The 24,034-nt window shown below is 31.9% G+C and overlaps 1 protein-coding gene and 1 long non-coding RNA gene across 2 annotated transcripts; one reads left to right on the plus strand and one right to left on the minus strand.

Annotated features, from left to right (window-relative positions):
* Nucleotides 1-7,963: 7,963 nt before the first annotated feature.
* LOC131646447 (uncharacterized) lies at nucleotides 7,964-13,156 on the minus strand. The gene is made up of 6 exons (XR_009297488.1): nucleotides 12,817-13,156; nucleotides 12,677-12,727; nucleotides 10,998-11,062; nucleotides 10,370-10,471; nucleotides 8,292-8,612; nucleotides 7,964-8,211 (listed from the first exon to the last, which is right to left on the minus strand). It is a non-coding gene; the product is annotated as an uncharacterized LOC131646447 (long non-coding RNA).
* A 4,087-nt stretch (nucleotides 13,157-17,243) lies between these two features.
* Nucleotides 17,244-18,365, plus strand: LOC131646448 (ribonuclease 3-like). The gene is made up of 4 exons (XM_058916477.1): nucleotides 17,244-17,414; nucleotides 17,523-17,678; nucleotides 17,764-17,962; nucleotides 18,042-18,365. The coding sequence occupies exons 1-4, from the start codon at nucleotides 17,307-17,309 to the stop codon at nucleotides 18,263-18,265; spliced, it is 687 nt and encodes a 228-aa protein (XP_058772460.1). The 5' UTR covers nucleotides 17,244-17,306; the 3' UTR covers nucleotides 18,266-18,365.
* The last annotated feature ends 5,669 nt before the right edge of the window (nucleotides 18,366-24,034 follow it).

Below are 24,034 nucleotides of genomic sequence, written 5' to 3' on the forward strand. Positions count from 1 at the left end.
TTTAAAGTTGTTTGAGTTGAGATAAGCTGATAGTTGACTGTTAATTCGAATGCTATGTATCATTGTTGAATGAAATACAAGTTGAAGTTTTAAGTTGATATGTGATACTCCAATGTGTTGTTTGAAAATTTTAAATACTCTGATATTTTCCGCATTATAATTTTCGGGTAGAATTTGGGGTGTTACAGTTATCATCTAGAACTCAAAACATCGCGTTCCTAGTGTTACATCTATCAGAGCATGACACCTGACGCTAACTACTAAATCGACTTATGATCTAATCCTCACCAAGTCAAGCCGCTATCCTCAATCTGAAAATGACAACAAGTAAGGGTGAGTCTAATCACAATTAACCAATGTTATAGCATCATAAACAACAATATATCATAGTTATATCATTCACCCAATCGTTTCATATTCAGACATTCCATCATACACATCTTCATCAATTATCAAGTCGTAACACAGAATACATCATTCATGTTATAAAAGTTATGCATATGTATGGAATTGACACTATGCATGTGGTACCAACATCATCAATGGGAAAACCCACCGACCAATCTAACCTCTTTAAGATACGGACGTGCCAGTACAATTCCACACAATGGGAATTATACCCTTCACTGAATCCCCACATCATTAGGATTCAGCCCTCAACAATGGTTATGAATGCATGCAAACATATATACAACATACTCTCATCATCATCATTCTATGAGTAGCATCACCTTATACTCATTTCATCATCATCATCATTCATCATTATCAAGCATGTTTCTATATACATTAACACCATTCAATTAAATCATATATCAATTAATCATACAGATTATCTCATTCAGCTCCTCATAGTCCAACATAATTCAAAACAGATCATCAGTTTATAAGTTACACATCATCAAACTTTTAAAATTCACAAACAGCAAAAATATGCATTTCACGCTGGCCATACGCGTACCAACAGCGCCAAAAATCCACAAAACACACACCATACGCGTATCATACGCGTATGAACAGAATCAATTTTCCACACAAAACACACACATACGCGTATCACAAGGTCATACGCGTACCAACACCTCATCATACGTGTATCATACGCGTACCAGCAGAAGGTGCAATCTGGTGCACAATGGGGAGCGTACCATACGCGCACCACCCCCCCCCATACGCGTATCATACGCGTACCATACGTGAATGGGCAGAAGTTCCCAAAACCTGCAACTTACCCATTCGTCTTCGTCGCGAATCCATCTGTTACAGCCTGCGATTTGGATCTAAAACCAGAAATTCCACACTCTAAACAGCATAGGATTCATCCAACATCAATAGTATATGACCCTAGATTCGATTTTACTCATCACAACCTAATTCTACTCAATTTATTAGGGATTCACATTCATAGATTTCAATCCAATGATGAACACAACAGCAAAATCAGAATACATAACCTATTGATATAAACAATATTCCTAATCAACATCATCATTCACAACACGATAATAGAGATTAGATGGAGAGTCCCCCCTTACCTTAGCCAAGAGTTCTTGATTGGTCTCTCCTTCTTTAGTTCTCTTTCACATTCTTCGTGTTCCAACCTTCAGTCTCTCTTTTCACGTTCTGTCCTTTCTTTCCCAATTCTAATTATTTTATCAAAAATAATATTAAAATTAGTAAAGGCTTTACTACACCACACCCCCTCTTCTTACTAATCTCACACATGGCCCAAATACCATAAACCATCTTTTTCTCCGTTATTTTTATAAAATCCATAATAATTCTAATTATTAATCCAATATCCAAATTAAATTAAAATTAAAAGTATACGAGCGTTACACGATCCATAGCTCTCTCCTGCAAGTTTCAGCAAGTTCTAATCAGTCCATCATTCTCCTGAGGTTCCCAAGAATTCATCCCATCCATCCTTCAAGCTAAAGCACGTCCGGATCGTCCCCTTTGAACAACTCCGGTTTGTACATATTTTTCAAATTCAATCTTTATTTTCGTGTTGTTTAAATGGATTCAATGTGCATATTTGTGTTCATAATCATGTTTGGAACCGTTTAGAACTTTTTTTGGAAGCTTTAACATAGGAACGGAGAATCACCATGGCTAGGGTTCTAAAGAGCTTCGCATTCGAACTCAACCTTACAGGCGTTTTCGTAAAAAACTAAGGACATATTCATACTCAGGAGACAATTTTAAGTAGATCTGGATCCTTTGCATTTTCGTTTGATATGTTTTTGGTAGTTTTTTGAAAGGTGCAGGTTTAGCTACGAGGCATTCATGGAGAAATCGTAGCAATCCTGCAGCTATTTCGTGGCTAATTATTTGCAGGTTTAATGAAGAAGATGAATAGGAGAGTTGAATGTTTGACCGCACATTGCTCCGTTCCCATTGGCTAGTCAAACTGGCCACGCTCTCTCTCCATTCCTCATTGGTTCAAGCGTGGGCCCGGTTCTAATCTCTCTGACTTTTTCCAATCATATTCGTGTTTTATATTTATACTTTTCTAAACATTCCATTAATGACTAGTCTTACGCAGCACAACTGGTAGAGAACAATAACCCTCATCATCAAACACCTGGGTTCGAACCCAGACGTTTTATGTTTTTTTCTTTGTATTTCTTTGTTTACAGATCTTGTGCGTGTATTCTACGAGCCTCTATGGTGCGCCTTCACTCGTCAGCGGTTGGATTTCTCTTTGATCCTAATCTAAGGGTCACAACAGCGCCCTCACCATGGACACTCAGAAGACCACCCCATTGAATCCAGCGCCCCAGCCAGTTAATGTTTTTCTTTCCTTTCTTTCAATTTTTGTTTTCCTTTTTTTAAAACTCTTTTTTTATTTACTTAACAATTAACCTTTTAATTAGTTCTTATTTAAAATTAACCAACCAATTAATTTAGAGATTAGGATTATTTTCATTTTAGGTTAGTTAAATTAGGTTTAAGTTCCATTTAATTAATTAATTTAATAATTAGGTTTTTAGGTTAAATTAATTAGAAATTAGGCTTAGTTAATTAATTAGGATAATTAATTAATAATTTAGGTTTAATTTTAGTAATAATCCCATTAGTTAAATAATTAGGTTAATTAGTTTTATTTGAATAATTAACTGTTTAGTTTAGATAATTTAATGCAATTAGGCTTAGTAATTACCCTCAAACTTCAAAAACCATAAATAACCCTAAAATCACACATTAGGTAGGTGTTGCCCATTAACTGTAGGCTCAAGTTGTAATCTTGTAGGTTTATCTTACCCATTAGGTTTTAGCAGTTAACCTTTAAGGTTTAGGTTAACCTCTTTTGTCTTTAAACATTGAATTTCTTCATTACCGCGAATTTCTCTTCTCATCTCATATTCCCTTGATTGTCGAATGCCCTCTGTTTAATTTTTCCCTTTATTTTTTGATTTTGTTTAATTTTCCTTTATTTAATTTTTTTGCGTTTTATTCAATTATTTAATTTTCTGTCATTTAAAATTTTTTGCTTTTGTTTAATTTGCCTTTATTTAATTCTTTGCGTTTTATTCAATTATTTAATTTTCTGTCATTTAAAATTCTAGAAGATGTATAGGTGCTCATTCATTTTAAAATGTAATAGTAATTAGGATTTACTTTTCTGCATTTTCTTTCTGCACCTTATAACTATAGCTGTGGTTTTTATTTTCTGCTGATACTTTAATTGCGTGGTCAGTAACAATAGGGAGTGGCAAGACTATTAATTGAATCTAGATCACTAATTATAAGATAAATATCTGAATCCAACTCACGTGATTGATGCACACACACACCTTTAGGGTAACCCCTCTTATTGCTGCCTTTCGATTAAAAAATAGTCAAGTCCCTCGGATACAGGGATACCTTAGCAAATGTTGCCCTAAGTTCATTATCATCATAAAAGATCATAAGTCCCTTCGATGTTGCCTACGATAAATATGATCTCGTCCCTCGATGTTGCCTCAATACAAATGATGATCGTCCCTTCGAATGCTAAGGTATCCTCACTGGTTGCCTAAATGACTATTATATCCTTCCCCGAGACTACCTGCCCTCTTTATGGTAGGGACAGTTTTATGGCGAACGATAAGCCTCGATGACCCGTTTCAAATCCAATGAAAGGACTACCTACCCTCTTTATGGTATGGATAGCCCTTTCAAACAAAAGACTTAAAGAACAAGAAAGACATTAAAATCAGGGCAGGTGCTCTTAAATGCTTGCTCAATACAAATACTTCAAAATATTTTTCACACCTCTATTCAAAACAATTTCCAAAAGGCTACGCCTATTTACAAGCTAAAGTCCTTATTCAAATTCTTTTCCTATTCACACACAACACTTCAAACATTTTGAAAACAAAAAGTGAGCTAAGCAATTAAGAGCCCATGGATAACCATGGATACAAATGGTGCTTACACCTTCCCTTTGTATAACTTACCCCCCGAACTCAAAATCTTTAAAAAGGTCTTTTTCTGTTCTTTTAGCCTTTCTAAATTGGATAAAATAAAAGTCGGTGGCGACTCTTGCTATCCGCAACATTTTAAAAGTCAGTTCTCCCACCGTATTACAGAACTGGCGACTCTGCTGGGGATGTTTATAAAAAGAGGGGTTACCTTAAAGTTTAGGATTCACTTAAATATTTTTGAAGGAGTGAAAAACACTTAGAAAGGGGGGGATTGAATAAGGGTTCTTTCTCAAAAATGGTAGATAAAAATAAATAACACAATTATTTTTATCCTGGTTCGTTGTTAACTAAACTACTCCAGTTCATCCCTGATAAGGTGATTTACCTTAACTGAGGATTTAATCCACTAATCAAACTGATTACAATGGTTCTCTACTTAGATACCCTCTAAGTCTTCTAGAGTATACATATCACAACTTGATCACTCTAGGAAATCCTTTTACAATCAATGTAAAATAAATATTACAAGAGATTCAAATGCTTCTTAATAAGCTATAATCACAAAGTGATTTTTCTCTTAAGTTTAAGATCTAACACTCACTAAAATATTACAAAGTTGTGTGGTTGAAGATGAAGTTCTCCTTTGCTTTGGTGAGATTTCAGTTTGACTGCGTTTTGGTTCTTTTACGTTCAAGTGTTGTTACTGCTTCTGAATCAGAACTTCTATATATAGGCGTTGAGGAAAAGTGACCGTTGGGAGCATTTAATGCTTTATGTGAATAGTACACTGCTGCATTTAATGTTTCACTCTTTTGCCAACTACCTCGAGTCATGCTTCCACTGCTTTTACTGAATTTGCCTTTTGTAGCTTCTAACGTTCCTTTTGTCAGTCAGAGATTTGACGTTATAGCCTTTTCATCTTGTACTTGCTTCTGGACTCAGAATATGTGGAATAGACATTTGAATATCAGAGTCTTCAGCTTTGGTGCAGATGCAACTTCTGTCTCCAGACTTTAGAAGTGCTTTGGAGCGTGATACCATCAGAACTTTAGAGCTTTCCTTCTGACTACCATCTTCTGATGCTTTTCAGTTCATGTTCTAATTCTGCAGTACCATCTTCTGATGTCTTGCCAGACCATGTTCTGATGAAGCCATCCAAATCTTTTGGGTCAGAGCCTCTGAGTGCTGATTTTGTGCATACTTTTTTATACTTTTCCTGAAATGGAAAACGTGAATAATTAGAGTACCATATTCTCTTATACAAAATTCATATATAATGTTATCATCAAAACTAAGAATATTGATGAGAACATTTCTTGTTCTAACAATCTTCCCCTTTTTGATGATGACAAAAACATACAAAATTGATATTAATTTGTATCCAGAATATCAGATGAAAAAGACAATACACAGATATAGCATAAAGCATATTAATCAGAGTGCGTGAATATGTCTCCCCTTGAGATTAACAATCCCCCCTGAAATTAATACTAGAAGATTTTATAAATAAAAGACTTCCCTGAGTATTTTTCCATTTTAGTTGAGACTTTCACGTTGATCTTTAAACTTTAGATAATTCAGAACTTTACTTCAGAGCTTCCATTGGACAGCTTCAAAGCTTTGAATTTCTCTTTGAGATCACTTTGTTTTACCCTCATCCTTTCAGTAGACTGGGGAATCCTACACCCCACCTACCACACATATACCTGCACATGAGGATGAACATGTGGAGTTGAATGTGGAGATTGGATGAGGACGATATTCAGTTGGATGGCAACGATCTTCAGGGGGGATGATCTGAGGGAGATTCATATCATTGACCGAAGATAATATATTTGGCCCGCTGGAAGTTCGTAAGTATCTTATTTATAAATTTTTAATTAAGTATGCATTTCTTTTTTTAATATTAATTTATATTTAACGCATGCTAATTCCAATTATTGTTGTTTAGTTTTAGACCGAGTCAGACTGCTGCCAAGTGTATAAATTATGTGATTCAGCAAATGTATAAAGAAGCTTGTAAGAGTTTTGAAGAAGTTTCAAATAAAGGTGCTTGGTTTACATTGTTTAAGGTATAATTAATTTTTTTTGAGTCATTGTTATTTTTTAAATCTTATTTATTATAATTTTCTAACTATTTATTTTAATGTCATCAGCAAAAGTGTGCGTGGGATGAAATGAGCGAGAAGCTTGTTAAACAAATTATTATAGCAGAACATCAAAGAGACTTTCTGACATGCTACGACGTGCTAGAAAGCATTGGGAACTTGATGATAGCCGTCCCGAATGGATAGACAACGAAGTTTTTGAGGAACTTCTTATCTATTGGGATTCAGAAGAATTTAAGGCTAAATCTGAAAATGTAAAAAAATGAGGGCATCTGAACAAGGGGTCACCTTAATTCCGTTGGAAGTATAAGTACTTACGAACATTCTCGACGCATGATAATTATTACCACTTTTTGAAGTTATGTTTTGATTAATTATATGTTTTTAATTAAAGTTAATTTTATTATTTAGGCTAAGAGGTTGGTGAGACAACCACTAATGGTCGAGCTGGTTAAAGAGACTCGGACAAAAAATCAGGTGACTTTGTTGACGAGCATACACGAAAAGCTTTAGTAAGTTATTCAATTTACATTGTTCGTATTTTTTATATTTAATGGCAACTTTGTGACGTGATTTATATTTGACAAATGAGAAGTTGCGGCATTATTTTCCTGTGACAACTGAGATGTTGTGGCATGAAATCACGTGGCAACTGATTTTCATTTTATTATTTAAGTTAATTTAATTTAAGTTATATACTTAGGCTATGTTTGGGAGTTTGGAGGGGAGGGGAGGGGAAGGCTACCGAAAATGAATTTTTAAAAAAATATAGAAAAATATTTGACATTTTTTGAAAAAATGATTTTGTTTAGAATGATAAAATAGTCATTCACTACAAGAAAATTGACATATTGCGAGGGTTATTTTGGCAGATTACGACGGTAAAAACCGCCACAGTTTACGGTCTACGACGGTTGCAGTACCGTCGCGGAAATGTGTGTCCCCAACCTGTTTCGCGACGGTTGCAAAAACCGTCATACAAACTGTTTCACGACGGTTTGATACTGACGTAAAATACAAATGGCAACGGTTACAAACCGTCGTGAATATGCCTAGGATTTTTATTTTTATTGTTCTTTGCGACGGTTTAAAACCGTCGTGAATGTGATAGCCTGACGGTTGAAACCGTCGTAATTTGATTTATAAATTTTAGAAATAATTTATTTAGTAACGGTTTAAAGCGCTACTAATTATTTAATTTTTACACTTAACAACGGTTTAAACCATTATTAATTTTTATATATTGTATTATTTTTTTATAATTTTTTTAATTTAAATTATTTCAACTAAAATATTTTTAAATATAGTATTATTTTTTTAATATTACTTTTTTCTTTAAATTATTTCTATTATAATATTAATTTTTTTTATTTTCTATTAAATTTTAACGTAATAAAATTAATTCCAATCAAAAACATTTAATATCAAATAAGTATCATAATATCAAAAAAAATGTGAGTTTCATTATCATGTAAAATGCGAGTTCCATAATCATGTCATATAGTACGAAAAACCGAAAACATATCAAATCCTAATCTTATAATAATAAGTATCATTATGCCAAAAATACATAAGTTCATAATCTAATTAATTCATCGCAAAGTCTAATTTGTACGTCTTGTTGCTCCATTATCTGCAATACGGTAGCTAGACTCAGATGAACGTCTATCTTCAACGGTTGATTCCAATCCCTGAAAAAAATGTATTAAAATAATACTCTTTAAAATAATACTCATAAACTTTAAACTTTAAATGCATCAAAATAATATACCTGTCTTCCACTAGAATTTTGCATTTGCATTAAGAGTTCAATTTCCTTTGTCCTAGCATTGTCCCTTTGCGTTAACAACGCGATTGCCTCCATCAATTCATCAATTTATGAATTCTTTTCTTTCAAAGCATTAATTTCTTCTTGCATTTCCTTCATTTTCTCATTTTCTGCATAAGATGCCGATGTCGTAGATCTATTAATCTGAGATGGCCTAACTCCAAGTCCCATGCTACGAACATATCCATGCTGCTCTTTTCCAAATACTTTATGAAATGCCTCATTTTCAGACACGGAATCCTTAATTGCAGCTTGTAATTTTTCCTGCACATGAAAAAGAGCAAATTGACATATAACCAATAATCACCCATATACTACAATTGGTCGTGCATGTAAAATACTTAAATAAAATATTCATTGATCATTCTTCATTAGTATATTATTATAAAGATCACAATTTATAAAAAATAATACTTCTGATCAAAAGATAGTGTAGAGTTTTCGTATAAATCATAATCTATTTTCATCCCTATTAGGATATCAACAAAAGTGTTATGCAAATGCAAGTCTAATTTAGGTGCTCCTTACAAGCCTAATTTGGGTAATTCATTTAACTTATTACACAGACTACAAAAGAAAATGTTGAAATGAATGAACTGTTGATATAATTCGAAAACCAGTTTTATGCAATGTCTGCCATTTATAATCTGTCTACTTTTTACTTTCTTAGCACACATGTATCTTTTTTGTGCATCATGTTTACGTATGGTAATCACCTGGAACAAGATTGCCATATATTATATATAGATCCTTCATATGTAGTTTGATGTCTTAGAATTTTAGTTTAGGTATAACTCAACTAGTCAACTCCAAAACTAGCCCATGGTATTATTTTTACCCTTCCCCCATAAACAATATATATTTTTACAACATCACAAGTCAATGTGAGATATTCAACACAATTATTCCGGGTCGTCATCAATAAAAACACTTAACTACTGCTTTTCTTTCTTTTGTCCATATATAAATTTTTGATCATCTTATAATTGGTCAAATATGACATGCACATTGAAGAAACAGAATCAATCAATTAATCACATTTGAGAAAAATGAGCTGGACTTGAAACTTCATGTTCACTCAAAGGTCTAAATAATTGGAGTGTCTTTGTAGCCATATTATTTCACCATCATCTTTATCCACTACCATTGGTTACACTCCGACAATACTCTAAACATTTTCAGAAGTTTTGTAAACGAATATATACAAAACAGAAATCTTAATCACCAAAATGGACACATTTGTACTTCAACAAGACAGGGAGAACTAGAAAATTTTGTGTTAATGGTGTTGTGATGAAGGGTTTCAAAAAGATACTAGTACTCTACACCAATACACCAACTATTGCAGGCATTAAAAACCTGACACAGTCTTGACAAGATGGTGTTTCTGTAGTAAAAAATTCATATGAAAAGAAAAAGATAGTTAATAGTGAATAATCAAGGTGAGGTATCATGGGTAGTAAGGTTTGATTTTGGTTTAGGTGTATATGTATGTACTCTTAGTATCTTTCAATGTTATTTGGAACTTATTTTTATAATAAAACTATAATTAAAGGAGATTCTTTCTTGACAGATTTAACCTTCCCAATTAACTTCTAACATTTCTAATCAATTATTTCCTACACAACTAACAGTTCCATAACACTTCATCTCACATCTCTCACATTGCAAACTAGCATACTGACAGTTTCACAAAAACCATATCAGTTCAGCCACATACCAGTTCAGACATGCAAAGAGAAAAAATCACAAATTGAGGCACACTGTTGAAGCTGCCAGCATAATAGTGTGCTGCAGTTGTCATGGACAAGGCCAATAACACTTCTAACATTGCAAACTAGCATTTCTAATCAATTATAGTATTCTTTCTTGACAGATTTAACCTTCCCAATTAACTTCTAACATTTCTAATCAATTATTTCCTACACAACTAACAGTTCCATAACACTTCATCTCACATCTCTCACATTGCAAACTCGTAAAGCCTAACAAATATTTCAAAATAATTAACTTGTACTTACATTATTGTTGTATGCATCTTCGTTGACAAAAGATCCGTCAGACTTTGTATGAGAAACTGCATACATTTCTCCTCTGTTGTATGTTCGGCCATCTCTCGATTCCTACAAACAAGAACAAATATTAATTATTTGTACTATCAGGCATACAATCAAACAAACTGCATACATTTTGACTAACGGTTCACATTCCAACTAACTTTTATTACCGTTACTAACCTTCAAGTTTCAGAACCTGTAACAAACTCATTTAACAACAATAACCAACTTTCTAACTGTCATAACCAAAACTCAATCTTCACCACTCAATTCCCAACTGCCATATTACTAACTAACTTTCAACTCAATAACAGAATTTCTAACCAACTGTAACCAACTCCCCTAACATAATTCACAATCATTCAAATTTGGCCATGATCAAATAAGCTACAATTACAGTATAAAACAATTTTAAGCAGTTGCAACTGATGGTAGTCCAACATCACAGTTTGAACACTAAGTACTCAACTAGAAGCAGGTTTACAAAATAAATTTCACACCCGACATTTAAGCAGGTTTAAAACAATTATATTTCACCCTAATAACAAAATAAAGCAACATTTCATGTATATCACAAACAGAAGAGACAAACCTGCTAAGAATTGTTGTGGTGGTTGCTTTGACGGCGGCGCGAGCTGAATCAAAGTACTCCACTTGCTGAATCAAAGTAATTAATGTCATTACAATATGGGTTACATATTCAAGATACAGGAAAGTTTAAGCAGTTTTCTGCTGCACAGAATATGAAAATTACTCCCTTAAGTTTATATATCTCCACTGTTTCAGTGGTTATAATTGACCCCATATACTAATTCTCACCATCATCATATTATTGGTACATTGAAGACAAAATAGCAGGAAAAGACAGTCCAGAACATAAATATATCAAGCAAAAAACAGTCAGTAAAAACATGCTAAAGAGTTATAAAAACATTGAAGGACTATGAGCTATTTCAGAATTATGCTAAAGAGTCAGTAAAAACAGTCCAGAACATAAATAGATCAAGCAAAAAAGTAACCATGCAACAGAAAATCATGATAAGAAGCAGACGAGCAGTAGCGGTAAAACAAGAATGTTATCAAAATAGAATGATGAGAATGCAACAAGAATGTTATCAAAATAGAATCTTTGTACTTCATGTTCATCAAAGAAAAACTTCCTGTACTTCATTCATTCTTCCAATTGATAATAAATTTTATTGTCTTTTTTTAATCTTTGGATAATTAAGATAAAGAATCAACAAGTCAAACAAAAATAGGTAATGTAATACTAATTAAAAGGCAGAATCTGTATTCATCGTTGAAACAAAAAAATAAACATAAAAGTAACACCAAGCAGTGTAAGACTTGGTCCTCCTGTTCCCGTTGACCAATGACTTGTTTAGCAAAATGTGTTTCAAATGTTGTTACTAGCAACAGTTCGGATTGGGACATTAAATTTTCATTATATTTTTGCTTAGTCGTTCAGCCACAAGATTTAGATATACAATAAGAACAAAAAGAGTGATTGGATATGATACTTTGGAGAATTATCATAACCCGTCTGAATGGTTGCTTTCCCCTTCATTTTCTCATTATCTGTCGCTTAAATGTTTAGAGCAAAGTTTGCAACATACAAGGACTCTCCTCAACTAACTGTATAATTTGTATTCAGTTGGCTTAGCATAAATTATGCACATAAAGTATCAAGTTAGGTGTCTACAGTTAATAGTTTGAATAACTTAAAATCATCACCCACCAATTTGTCTAGTTAATTGGATGATGTTAGCATTCAAGAGGAAGAGCAAGATGTTATCTGTGCATTGCGTAAACGCGGAGAGAGTGAGATTTGAACTGAAACGTGTAAACAGAGAGGATTTAGATTCCTATTTATATAGCGGAGAGTGTGAAGAAAAAAAGGAAAATAAGGCTACTAATGAATCTGCTATAATCCACAATCAGTAAAATCAGATACAATAAGTGAGATAATGAAATCACTATACAAAACATACAGATCAAAACGTTTTCAAAAGTTAAAATCAAACGGCTATTAAGTTCAATCAGTTGAATCTTCATTATCAGCGAGATTTAGCACCGACATACTCTCAAACCAAGCTAATATGCAGATATAGAAAGATTCAACATATTGAAATGAACAAATCACAATAATCAAACGGATCTAGATAGCTATAAACAAAACCCGGACAATAGCAAAAAACGGTGAAGTTTGAATCAAAATCTACTGCTTGAAAAAAAGAACTCGAGCTGAGAATTCAAGATTGGAGCACGTACCTCTGGATGCTATCTGTGCATTGCGTAAACGCGGAGAGAGTGAGATTTGAACTGAAACGTGTAAACAGAGAGGATTTAGATTCCTATTTGCAGAAAATACTTAGGGTTTGAAAGGGGATTTAGGGTTTGAGAAGACAAACCTGTTAGTATTCGAATTGATGGTTGTTGCTTTGACGGTGATTCACAGTGACGGTGTGAGTGGCTGAGAGAAATGATTTCACGGTGGTGATTCTCCAAGAGGAAGAGCGGCGTGAGTGGCTGAAAAAAGAAGACAAGTGAAAACATAAAACCGCGGAATATCACAGTCTTCCTCTTTTGAGCGCGACATAGGAATTAATGGATCACGACGGCTGAAATCACCGTCGCGGATCTGAAGGATATGAGTTGGCGTCGGTTAGTCACCGTCGTGAATGTATGGCGACAGTATGTTCACTGTCGTGATATTTATTACATTTTAAGGAAATTAGGCGCGACGGTTGGTCACCGTCGTGACCTTTGATGAGTTTTTTTTATTATTCAATTTAATGAGTTTCTTTTTTTTATATTCAATTTAATGAGTTTCTTTTTTTTTATAAGAGTTTCGTTTTTTTTATGCAATTTGATGAGTTCTCACCATATAGAAGTTATGTTATTTGGTTTGGATGACGACGGTTAATGTACCGTCGTGACATATAATTTAGGACGGTTTCTAAACAGTCGTGAACTGTTTTCTAGGGCGGTTGGTGTATAACCGTCGTCATATTTAATAATGTTTAAAAATATAAGGTCGGTAGCTGGTACTGTCGCAATTTTCTTGTCGTAAATCACTAATTTTCTTGTAGTGATTATCATTACAAAATTTTTAATTTTCAAAATAGTATAACAACCTAAAAGATATTTGGAAAATTTATGTAAGCCCTCCAAAACCCTCCTTCAATACAATTTTTGAGTTCCCCCATTTTATGGGGTTTTTGGTGTTATGAATAAAATCAAATCCTCCAAAACGCTCCTACCTAAAATCTTTTATTCTTTTCACCTAATTCTTCATATTTTTTCAAAGCCCTCCCCTCCTTTCTCCTCCAAACTCCCAAACATAGCCTTAATATTTTTATTGTATGTGTAGGAGGATTATCATACATTGCTTGTATAGTTTTTGGTCAATAATCCCCAATATACTCTTAGAGAGTCAGAGCCGCTTTATCCAAATGTGGATTTTTATATTTGGAGTGAAGTCGTTGGCGGAAAAGGGCCTAAAGGATGCTTTTTTTGTGGTAGAAATTTGGCAGGCAACTTGAGAAGTGGGGATATAAATTTATTTCAAAGAGTTAGAGATGGGGAAGGATTGTCACGTCCACCACAATTGACACCGCAAATGATGGAAACAGTAAGACAACTGGCGCTAACTTAGGCAAGACGCGAATCAGCGTAACGTGTAGCGGCGCTAAAAGCCCAAATGGAAGAGCAACAACGGCAAATAGAAGCAATGGCGAAGAGGCAAGCAGAGATGGAGGAGCAAATGCGGTTATTTATGCAATTCCAAAGAAGCGACAATCAAAAGTTTGTTGGAAACGTAGGAGTTAGTGGAGTTGGTTGTGCACCGACGGGTGAAGAGAATAATGATGGTATTAACATTGATGATTTTCCTGATCTAGAAGACCCATAAAGATTTTTTTAATTTTAATTTAAAATTTAAAATTGTCTAAGATATTAAATTTCATTTTAATTCATGGTTTTTTATTAAATATTATATTATAATTTTTATTTAATATTTAAATAAATATTTTTATTAATATTATTAGATTTGAATCAAAATTATTAATAAAAAAACATTTTTATTAATATTATATCATTTTTTAATTTTTTTTTTAATTTTAGTGACGTGAAATACATGTCACAAATTGGTGACATGTAGATCACGTCACAACTTGCTAATGTCAAACAGAAATTAAAAAAGAAAATCAGTTATTTAGTGACATGGGAGTCACGTTGTAACTTTGTGACATGGTATAAATTGCTGCGTTTTCGGTGCCCTGTCTCCTACAACAAAAAAGCTTTTAATTTGCATCGAGATTGTCACGTCACTAATTAGTGACGTTAAAATCATGCCATTAAAAAGTTGTCACGCATTCCCCTCCTGCAACAAAAAAGCTTTTAATTTGCATCGAGATTGTCACGTCACTAATTAGTGACGTTAAAATCATGCCATTAAAAAGTTGTCGCGCATTCCCCTCCCACTGGGAATTGAACACAAGACACCTTGGTTGGTAAACCATTGCCTTAACCAACAGAGCAGCGCACCACTTCATGTGGTTTTTTTACCGTGTAAGTATATGTATGTTCTTGAATGGCCATTTTAAAATATTGTTTCTCCTCACCAATTGGTACAAGTTTTTCTATAAATAGAGATACTTGGTAGGCATAAAAAATATATGAAATAAATATATTTCTAGAGCCAAAATTTATATCTAAGTCATTTCTTTATTTTTCTAGTGCACGAGAATAAATTAGAAAACTTTATTCGGTAAAAATCGAGCCTAAAGCTTAGTGTAACCACACGTTTTGGAAATTATTTTATGCAAATTTCATCGGACTGTTTTCATCTTCTTCTCGTCCATGTTCTGCACATGACCCCCAACAAAAGATCTAACAATCTTTAGGTTCGACTTTCAATTTGATTTATACTTTATATGTGATTGTTATTAAATGGTGCAATTTCAAAAAAGATGATAATAGCTTTCGATAATGGTGAAAGGTACACAATTAAGTTATATAATTTTTAAAATAATAGAATTTAGATTTATGATTTTTATGATTACTTTGTGGTTGGAACTTTGATGGAGAGATAAACATACATGTTTATTATTCCTAAGCGGGTGAAAGGTACATAATTATTTTAAATAAATATATGATATATGATGTTCTAAATCTTTTTGAAATATGTTAAAAATAATAATTATTTATGTATTCATGATTTATAAAATATTCAAGGACGTGAATTTGAATACTTAATAATTTATTTAGTTTATGGTGTATACTTGAATGTAAAATGCATGTTAATGATTATTATTTAGTGCAAGTAATTTATTCTAATTAATAATGCACTATTTTTAGATGAAATACTTTGGTGAAGAATAAAATCATGAACATGAATATACAATGCATGTATTGGTAACGTAAAATGATGTAAATGAAATGTTAAAAATATTTATGACATGTTTCAATTGTATATTTTATTATGCAAGAAAATGACTTATTTTAAAAGAATAGAAATAAATTATATGGTGTTATATTTTAATGGAGTTTATGAATTACATGTTTGAACTCATTTCAAGAAAGAAAAGTTAAGTCATGACAAATTTGTATGATCATGGTTGTTGATTACTATAGATATTTAATATATTAAATATATTTTGGATATATTTAAGTGGAAGTAAAACTTCAAATTAAAAAGGTTAGCAAATGAAGAATGTTTTACAGTCCGTGTATATGACAAAATAAATGACAAATGTGTCATGGTGATAGTTTGTCAAAACTATCAAGAATATAGAACATGTTTTGCATATGATACATGTACTACTATGAAAAAAGTGTCATGGTTTGATGATAGTTAATAAATGCTATTAAGAGTACATAAAATATTCATAGACATGACTATTTGAAATAGTAAATATTGAATGGTTATTAAAGTTTGGAAAATGTTGTAATTCTTTGACAAAAGGATTGACAAGGGTATGATGTCGTTGAATATAATTGAATACAAGGAAGACATCATTAGGGATGTGGTACAAGCTCATATCTAAATAATCATCGATAGTCTTACTCTTAATAATTTATGATTTAGGATGATTTAGGATAATTCCTTGGGAATTGAACACAAGACACCTTGGTTGGTGAACCATTTCCTTAACCAACAGAGCGGTGTATCAAGCATGTTTCTAAACTAACTAGTGTTAATTATCACTAAACTAACTAACAATCGGTAACTTGACATACATTTTCAAAAGATCAAAAATATCAACTATTAGTACTATAAGAGAATTCCTATACAACAGTACTTAAGGGCATGGCACAAGATAGTCATGCTACAAATGAAGGGGACTTATTACATATTAGTTTTATTGCAGATTAAGGTTTTGTGTTTTTTTTTTGTTTGCTTAGGTGCCCATTTTTAAAATTAGAATAGAACTTTTAAATTGTTCAAAACGACCCTGAACTAATCATATAAATAGGGTTTGCAAAAATGAGGTGTACATGTATCATTCTTTTGTAATAACAAACCTAAGGAAGGAAGAAACAAGGAGAGAGGATAAGTCAATGAAAAAATGAGGGTGAGGGAAGGGTCTGCTAGAATTTATTATACTTGCTTTTCAAATTTCAGATTTTAATAAAATCAGCTGAAAAATGTGATGTTAGAAAAGCAAGTTGGTGATAAAGTAATGTTCGATAAGCTATAAGCACATACAGCATTTAATGCTATAGACCGAGTTTATGGAATGGTGGAAAACCGAGACACATGTAAGAGAAATTTATTGTGGTTAATCAAGTTCACATGATTGCACTATAATTATGTAACACCACTTTTGAGTTATCAACAACATCATTCATTAGTAGTAGCATTTGCTTGTGAAGTTCCAAAAAATCCTTATAGAAAATGAAACTCAGCAGCATTTCTTTTTTGTCCAAGCTTTTGATACTTCAATATCTGTTACTTCAATGTCTTTCTGCTCAAGATTTTGCTTTCTTCTATTTTATTCAGCAGGTATATATCAAATAATCATGAATGTTTCATTTTCTTATTGTTTTTTATTTTACAGTTTATCAATCTGATTATTGAGTATTGCATTTTTCTTTGTTAATTATGATGCAGTGGCCAGGATCATACTGTGACACAAAGCATAGCTGCTGTTATCCGAAAACCGGAAAACCTATTGCAGATTTCACCATTTATGGACTTAGGCCTAACTACAATGATCCATCGTTTCCCTCAAACTGTGATCCTCATAGTGTCCTTGATAAATCTAAGGTATTTAATTGATGTTTATGATTTTATTAGTGCATTTCTCTACTGAAAAACTTATCTATAGTAAAGTTATATTTAACTTGTATAGATCTCGGATCTAGTTAAGAACTTGGAAAAGGATTGGCCATCTCTGAGCTGTCCAAGTATCAATGGTCTTAGATTATGGTCACATGAATGGATGCAACATGGTACTTGTTCAGAATCTAAGCTTATTCAACATAACTACTTTGAAACAGCTCTCAAACTCAAGAAAAAACTTAACCTCCTTCAGATCCTCAAGAATGCAGGTAACAAAACATGATTTTGAAGCATTTGATGAGTATATATTTGAAAATTTTCTAATAATTTATTGGCAATGAATTTCAGGGATTGAACCGGATGATAAATTTTACAACCAATACAGCTTTTTAGATGCTATACAACAAGCTACAGGGTTTCTACCAGGAATAGAATGTAATAGAGATTCATCACATAACAGTCAGCTTTTGAAAGTTTACATGTGTGTGGATACTTCTGGCTCAAAGTTCATTGAGTGCCCTGGTGTTCCAATGGGTAGCTGTGGTGCTAAAGTACAATTCCCCAAGTTTTAAGATAATTTCTTTTGTTAAGCAAAACATGGTTTAATTAATTTAGATCTTCTAGTCACCATATTGTACTTCTAAGTCTAAACTATTATATCATTTCCATTCTCATCTTATTCTTGAAACATTAAAGCTTGTTTTAGTTTTTGACAGAGGTTCATTCATAAATAAACACTATAAAAAATATTAAATTTGCTACTATAATTTTGCTAAGAAAAGTAATGGCAGTTAATCTCAAATTTATTTAACACTATAGAAATATGAGGAAATAATTGTCTGATTGTTACTCAATACTCATAATTAAAGGAGTTATTGCTAGATTCACAATACAATAAAGTAAAGAGAGAAATTTAACTAAGCACCTAAAATCGAGTGGTAAACGAGTTTCTTCTTAAAAACGAAGGTTTGGAAAATATCGAATTCTGGATAGGAACGAACAATGCTTGGCCTATTTCCCTAAGAACTAGATATTATCTTTGGTTGATTTAATACTACCTCAAAAAAAAAAAGCAAAATACTTTTCGAGGTCTTATACCAACAAACATTTAATTATCTAGATTACATGGATGTTTGGGTCTAATTTTTAAAGCAATTGAGCCTTTTAATCACACTTGATTTATCGGGTTCAATAAAGGTATATCATTAAACTTTTCATATTGATTATTTCTAATTTTTCTTTATTACTCTTTATCTATTTCTCCCCTCATTATTTGTTTTCTTAACGACAACTACAATGTAATGAACCAACAATTTTACTATCTTATTTTTTGAGATTTACGACATGAATGACACACTACCAAAATTCAGGATTATCGTTAAAAATAAACATTAAAATAAGTAGTATATTAAATTTAAGAAAAATTGATTAAATAATGTAATTAACTACTTTACCACCAATCTAGCTCTGATATCAGACTATGTTAATGGATCTTAAAGTGAATCTTATTAAGGTGAGACACATTATAATATTATATAAATGCTTATATTATAAAATACTAATATTAAGATTAATAGTATTATTTTTCTTACGACGGAATAATAATATTATTTTTAAAATATAATTTATGATATAAGAGTAAAAATTAAAGTGGAAATTATTGAAGACATGTTTAGTATCTAATCATTAATGAAAGATGTCATCATTGGATTTTCTTTTGTCTCACTTTTTCTTTACATGTTCTCTCTCCAATATTTTCACTTTTATTTTAATTTCTCCCCCTCAATTTTCTTTTTCCTTTTTTATTTTGCTAAACATAAATAAATTAATGAATTGAATCTTTTTTAATGGAACCAAAAGGAACACATAAAAATTATTTTATGATTATTAAAAAATTGTTAGTAATTATTAAAAAAAAAAAAAATTTCTACTTTATTGACGCGTCACTATCAACAAAATACATTTTTCATTTTAGCTAACAATTTATTTGAGACACAAAATTCTTTTTTCAAATGTTAAAATTTTTATTTTTCTCACGGAGCATTATCAGCAAAACATCTATTTTATTTTAATTAACAATTGTCTTTATTTGAGACACAAAATTCTTACTTTTAAATATCAATTTTTCTATTTTTATTACGTGGCACTATCAACACGATACCTATTTTATTTTTTATTAACAATTATATATAAATACACAAATGAATGACAATTTTATATATATATATATATATATATATATATATATATATATATATATATATATATATATATATATATATATATATATATATATATTCATTGCTACATAAGATCATTATTTAGCTTTGGTATGATTTTTACAATATCTATCTCAAAATCATATTACATTTTACCCATTATAACTTTGCACTTGTTTTTAATGTTATTGGACACAACAAGTTAGATCCAACCAACAAAATATGTATAAATGTTAATTTGCACTTGATAAAGTGACACTAGACACAATTAGTTAGATCTAAACAAAAAAATATATAAATTGATCCTTTCAATGATGAAATATTTTAAATATTAATATGTATTGCAATTTTTTCATTGTAATATTATTGAAAAACCGATTCATTCTTACTCTAAAGATAATTTATTATTTAATAGGTGTTGAGTTATCACTCATTTGCACATGTCTTTAATGTTGAGAATGTGAATGAAATATTTTATGAAGTGTCATGGGACACAACCAATTAAATTCTAAGCAGCAAAACATACATAAACCTAATTCTTAAATTGCAGTATAATTTTACACTACTAAATAATATTTACTGTGCGGACGCACGGGTATATTACTAGTTGTACATAAACATTAATCTTATGGAAAGATATACTTAAATACAAGAAAAAAGCTTGTTTGAGGCAGTTTTGAGAGCAAATGACGGCGGTTAAAACTTTTGCAAAACTGCCATCGCGACAGTTTGTCTACTGTCATTAAACTTGATGTTGCGAGTATTATTGGTGACGGTTTCAAAAACCATCAGGCAAACCGTCGTTAGGTTATTTACGACGGTTGTAAGCGCCTTTAAATGTCATGTACATTTTTATTATAGCTTTACTTAGCGACGGCCTTAGAACAAATTGCGAATTTTTTTTATCAAAACAAATTGCGAATTAGTAACCGCTCTAAATATATTAACTCTTAATAAAAAATTAATCAATAAAATAGTTATATAATGATAAATAATACATTCAAAACATATCAAAATTCATAATTAGTTTATTCTTATAAGACATATTTACATATGAATAATAAAAATTATGATTAATAGTTATTTTGTTCCCTGCCATATGGTCGAGTTTTGAAAAATTTCTCTGTAAAAATAAAAGTTTGGATTCGCCCTCTAACATATGACGATTCCTCTATTTTGCCCCTTCAAGATATTCAATCATAAAAAAAAATGACATGTAAACCATTTTTAAAATTTTTATAATAACATGGACTGTCTAATTGTCGACTTTTATTTATTTCTCACTTTAATTTTTGTAATGACATGGATTGTCTAATTGTCTTTTTTATTAATTATTCTTTTTTTAATGCCACGTGACTTTTATTTATTTCTCATTATTTAAGCTGGGAGTTTTAAAAGATAAATAGTCAAAATTTGCAAGCAATGAGAATTGAACTCAAATTCTTTCACAAACTAGCTCACAATGTTACCATTGCACCATGGTAATTGTTTTATTATGTTTTCTCGCGAAATTTATATACTCCCTCCGATCTTAATTATAAGCATATTTGTAAAAAAAAAAAAAAAAAAACTACCATTTAAGGAGGATGTCTCAATGCATTTAATTCTTGCACTCTTTCTAATTCTACTCTTATTTTTTGCTTGGAAAATTGTTGCAAACATTTAAAATGTAAAAAATTGTAGGGGTATATTTGGAATAGTGACATTGAATGTAATAAATATAGATTTTTTTTGCTGATATTCAAGACCATAGATTTTTTTTGTTGCTTATATTTAAGACCGGAGGGAGTATTATATAATGATTGCAATTTCTCTAAATTCTTCTTAATCAAACCCACGTCTACAACCTTCAATGAAAGAGATTTTACTATAGTTTGTGACTTACACAAGACAAACCAAACACCAAGAACAACCCTCTTGGATTTTCACTAAGTACAATAAGAGAACAATCCTCCCTTAATGACTCACTTGTTTCCAACAATCCTGGACAACAAGATTTCAACCACCAAGAATAATCCTCTTGGATTTACTAACTTGATTATGAGAACAATCCTCTCACTAATCAACAACCCTTGCTTCCATCAATCATGGATAGCAAGTCAATAATAACAAAATATATTTGAGTAGAAATGTTGATGAACATTGTAACTCGGTGGGAGAACTGACTTCATTTTTGCAAGCAAAGCAAGAGTCGCTACCGACTTTTATTTTATTCAATATCTTGGAAGGGCAAAAAGAACAGAAAAATACCTTTTAAGAAAAAACGGGCTCGGGGGTAGATTATGAAAAGGGAAGGTGTTAACATCCTTTTCATCCGTAGTTATCTACGGGCTCTTAATTTGCTTAGCTCATGTTTGTTTGTTTAAAAAAAGAGAGTTTAAGGACTTTAGCTTAAAAGCGTAGCCTTAGTCTTTGAAAAAAGAGGTGCGAAAAGCTTTTTCTTAATTGAGCAAGCAAATTAGAAGCACTACCCTAAGTTTGGTCTTTTTCTATGCTTTTTACTCTCCTAAGAGAGATAGGGCTATCCTTACCATTCAGGATAGGAAGTCCCGTTGATTGGATGTGGCGGGACAATCGAAGGGTTATCGTAGGTCGTTTGAAGGCAACAGGATAGAGGTACCTTTAGCAAATTCGAAGGGACAATCATCGTTTCGTAGGCAACCATTCGAGGGACTAGATCATATATTCGTAGGCAACATCGAGGGTCATCGAGGGACTTATGATCTTTGTGATGATTTTTAATCGTCGGGACTTTTGCTAATGGGTACCTCTATATTCGAGGGACACGGCCATATAATCGAAGGCAACCGAGAGAAGCGTACCCTAGGAGTGAGTATGTGTAGCAATCACGTGTGTTGTTTCGAAATATTTTATCTTTTTAGTTAGTGATCTAGATCGAGGTTGATTTCTTTTAACGCCCTAGTTTACTAACACACGCAGATAAATATTGCAGGAAAGTAAAAACATGAATATAGAATCCTAACTATTACAGGGCTTCGGGGAGGGGGTTACAATAAAATCGGGAGTGCGGAAATTTAAAAGGTGCAGAAATTAAAAACTACGCTATTACAAAAAAAACGTACGACCTATACATTGTTTCTAAAAAATAAAATAAAGTAGTAAATAAAACACATAGCGATAATAGAACGAGAATTTGAGAAGAGGGTAAAATCAGATAAAGAAAAAAATCAGGGTTAGTAGAAAATTAATGGTTAAAAAAACTAGACTAAATTAATTTAAACTAATTCTAAGTGAATCCATTAATTATTTAGCTTAAACTCTTAATTAATTAATTAACTAAAACAGGCTAGTCCTAATTTTTTAAAGTAAATTATTTAATCAATCCTAATTTAATTAATTGTAAAAAATTATTAAAAACCTAATGCCTAATTAATTGAGAAATGTTAAAAAAAGTTTGATTAACCTATGATTTAATCTAATAAATTTTATTTGTTTAATTTAAATATTTATAAGTTAAAAATTAGTATGTTATGTGAAGAAAGTGAAAAGAAAAAAAAAACAAACCAAAATATCAAAACCAGGGATCGAACCCTGGTTTATAGGATCCTTAATCAATGCTTCCAGCCAGTTGTGCCACGCGCTTGATTTGTTTAAGAATTCGCTTGGAATAAACAAAAAGGAAAAACACATATTAAATGGTAATCGTCAAACAAGGGCCCGCTATAACTTCGCTGGACCAATCGCATCTGGAGAGAGACAGTTGGTGTTTTTACTGGCCAACGAGCGATCACCACGCACGGTCAACAAGTCGTAGGTCCTGTTCATCATCTCCTTCCTCGATACATGCGGAATCTCCTGCGAATTTACCCACGCCTTTTCCTGCGGATTTCCCACGATTCTTCTATTGTCATTCTTGAGATTTCAAAACCTGTAAAAAGTGAAAGGAACACAAGCAAAATCTACCTAGACACACTAATTAAAGGCTTCTGAATTCAATGGTGCAATTACTTTTGCTTGAGGAGGTCGGGAATCATGTGTACACACGTAACAGCTAGGCATGCCCTAACAATGGCATCGATTGATATAAGCTTCTAAGCTTATGAACGATGGTCCAATCCTTCTTTAAAACACCTCACAAACTCAGAGCAATCGTTAAATAGT

Source organism: Vicia villosa, linkage group LG2 (genome assembly GCF_029867415.1).
Source record: "Vicia villosa cultivar HV-30 ecotype Madison, WI linkage group LG2, Vvil1.0, whole genome shotgun sequence".
Lineage (NCBI taxonomy): Eukaryota > Viridiplantae > Streptophyta > Magnoliopsida > Fabales > Fabaceae > Vicia > Vicia villosa.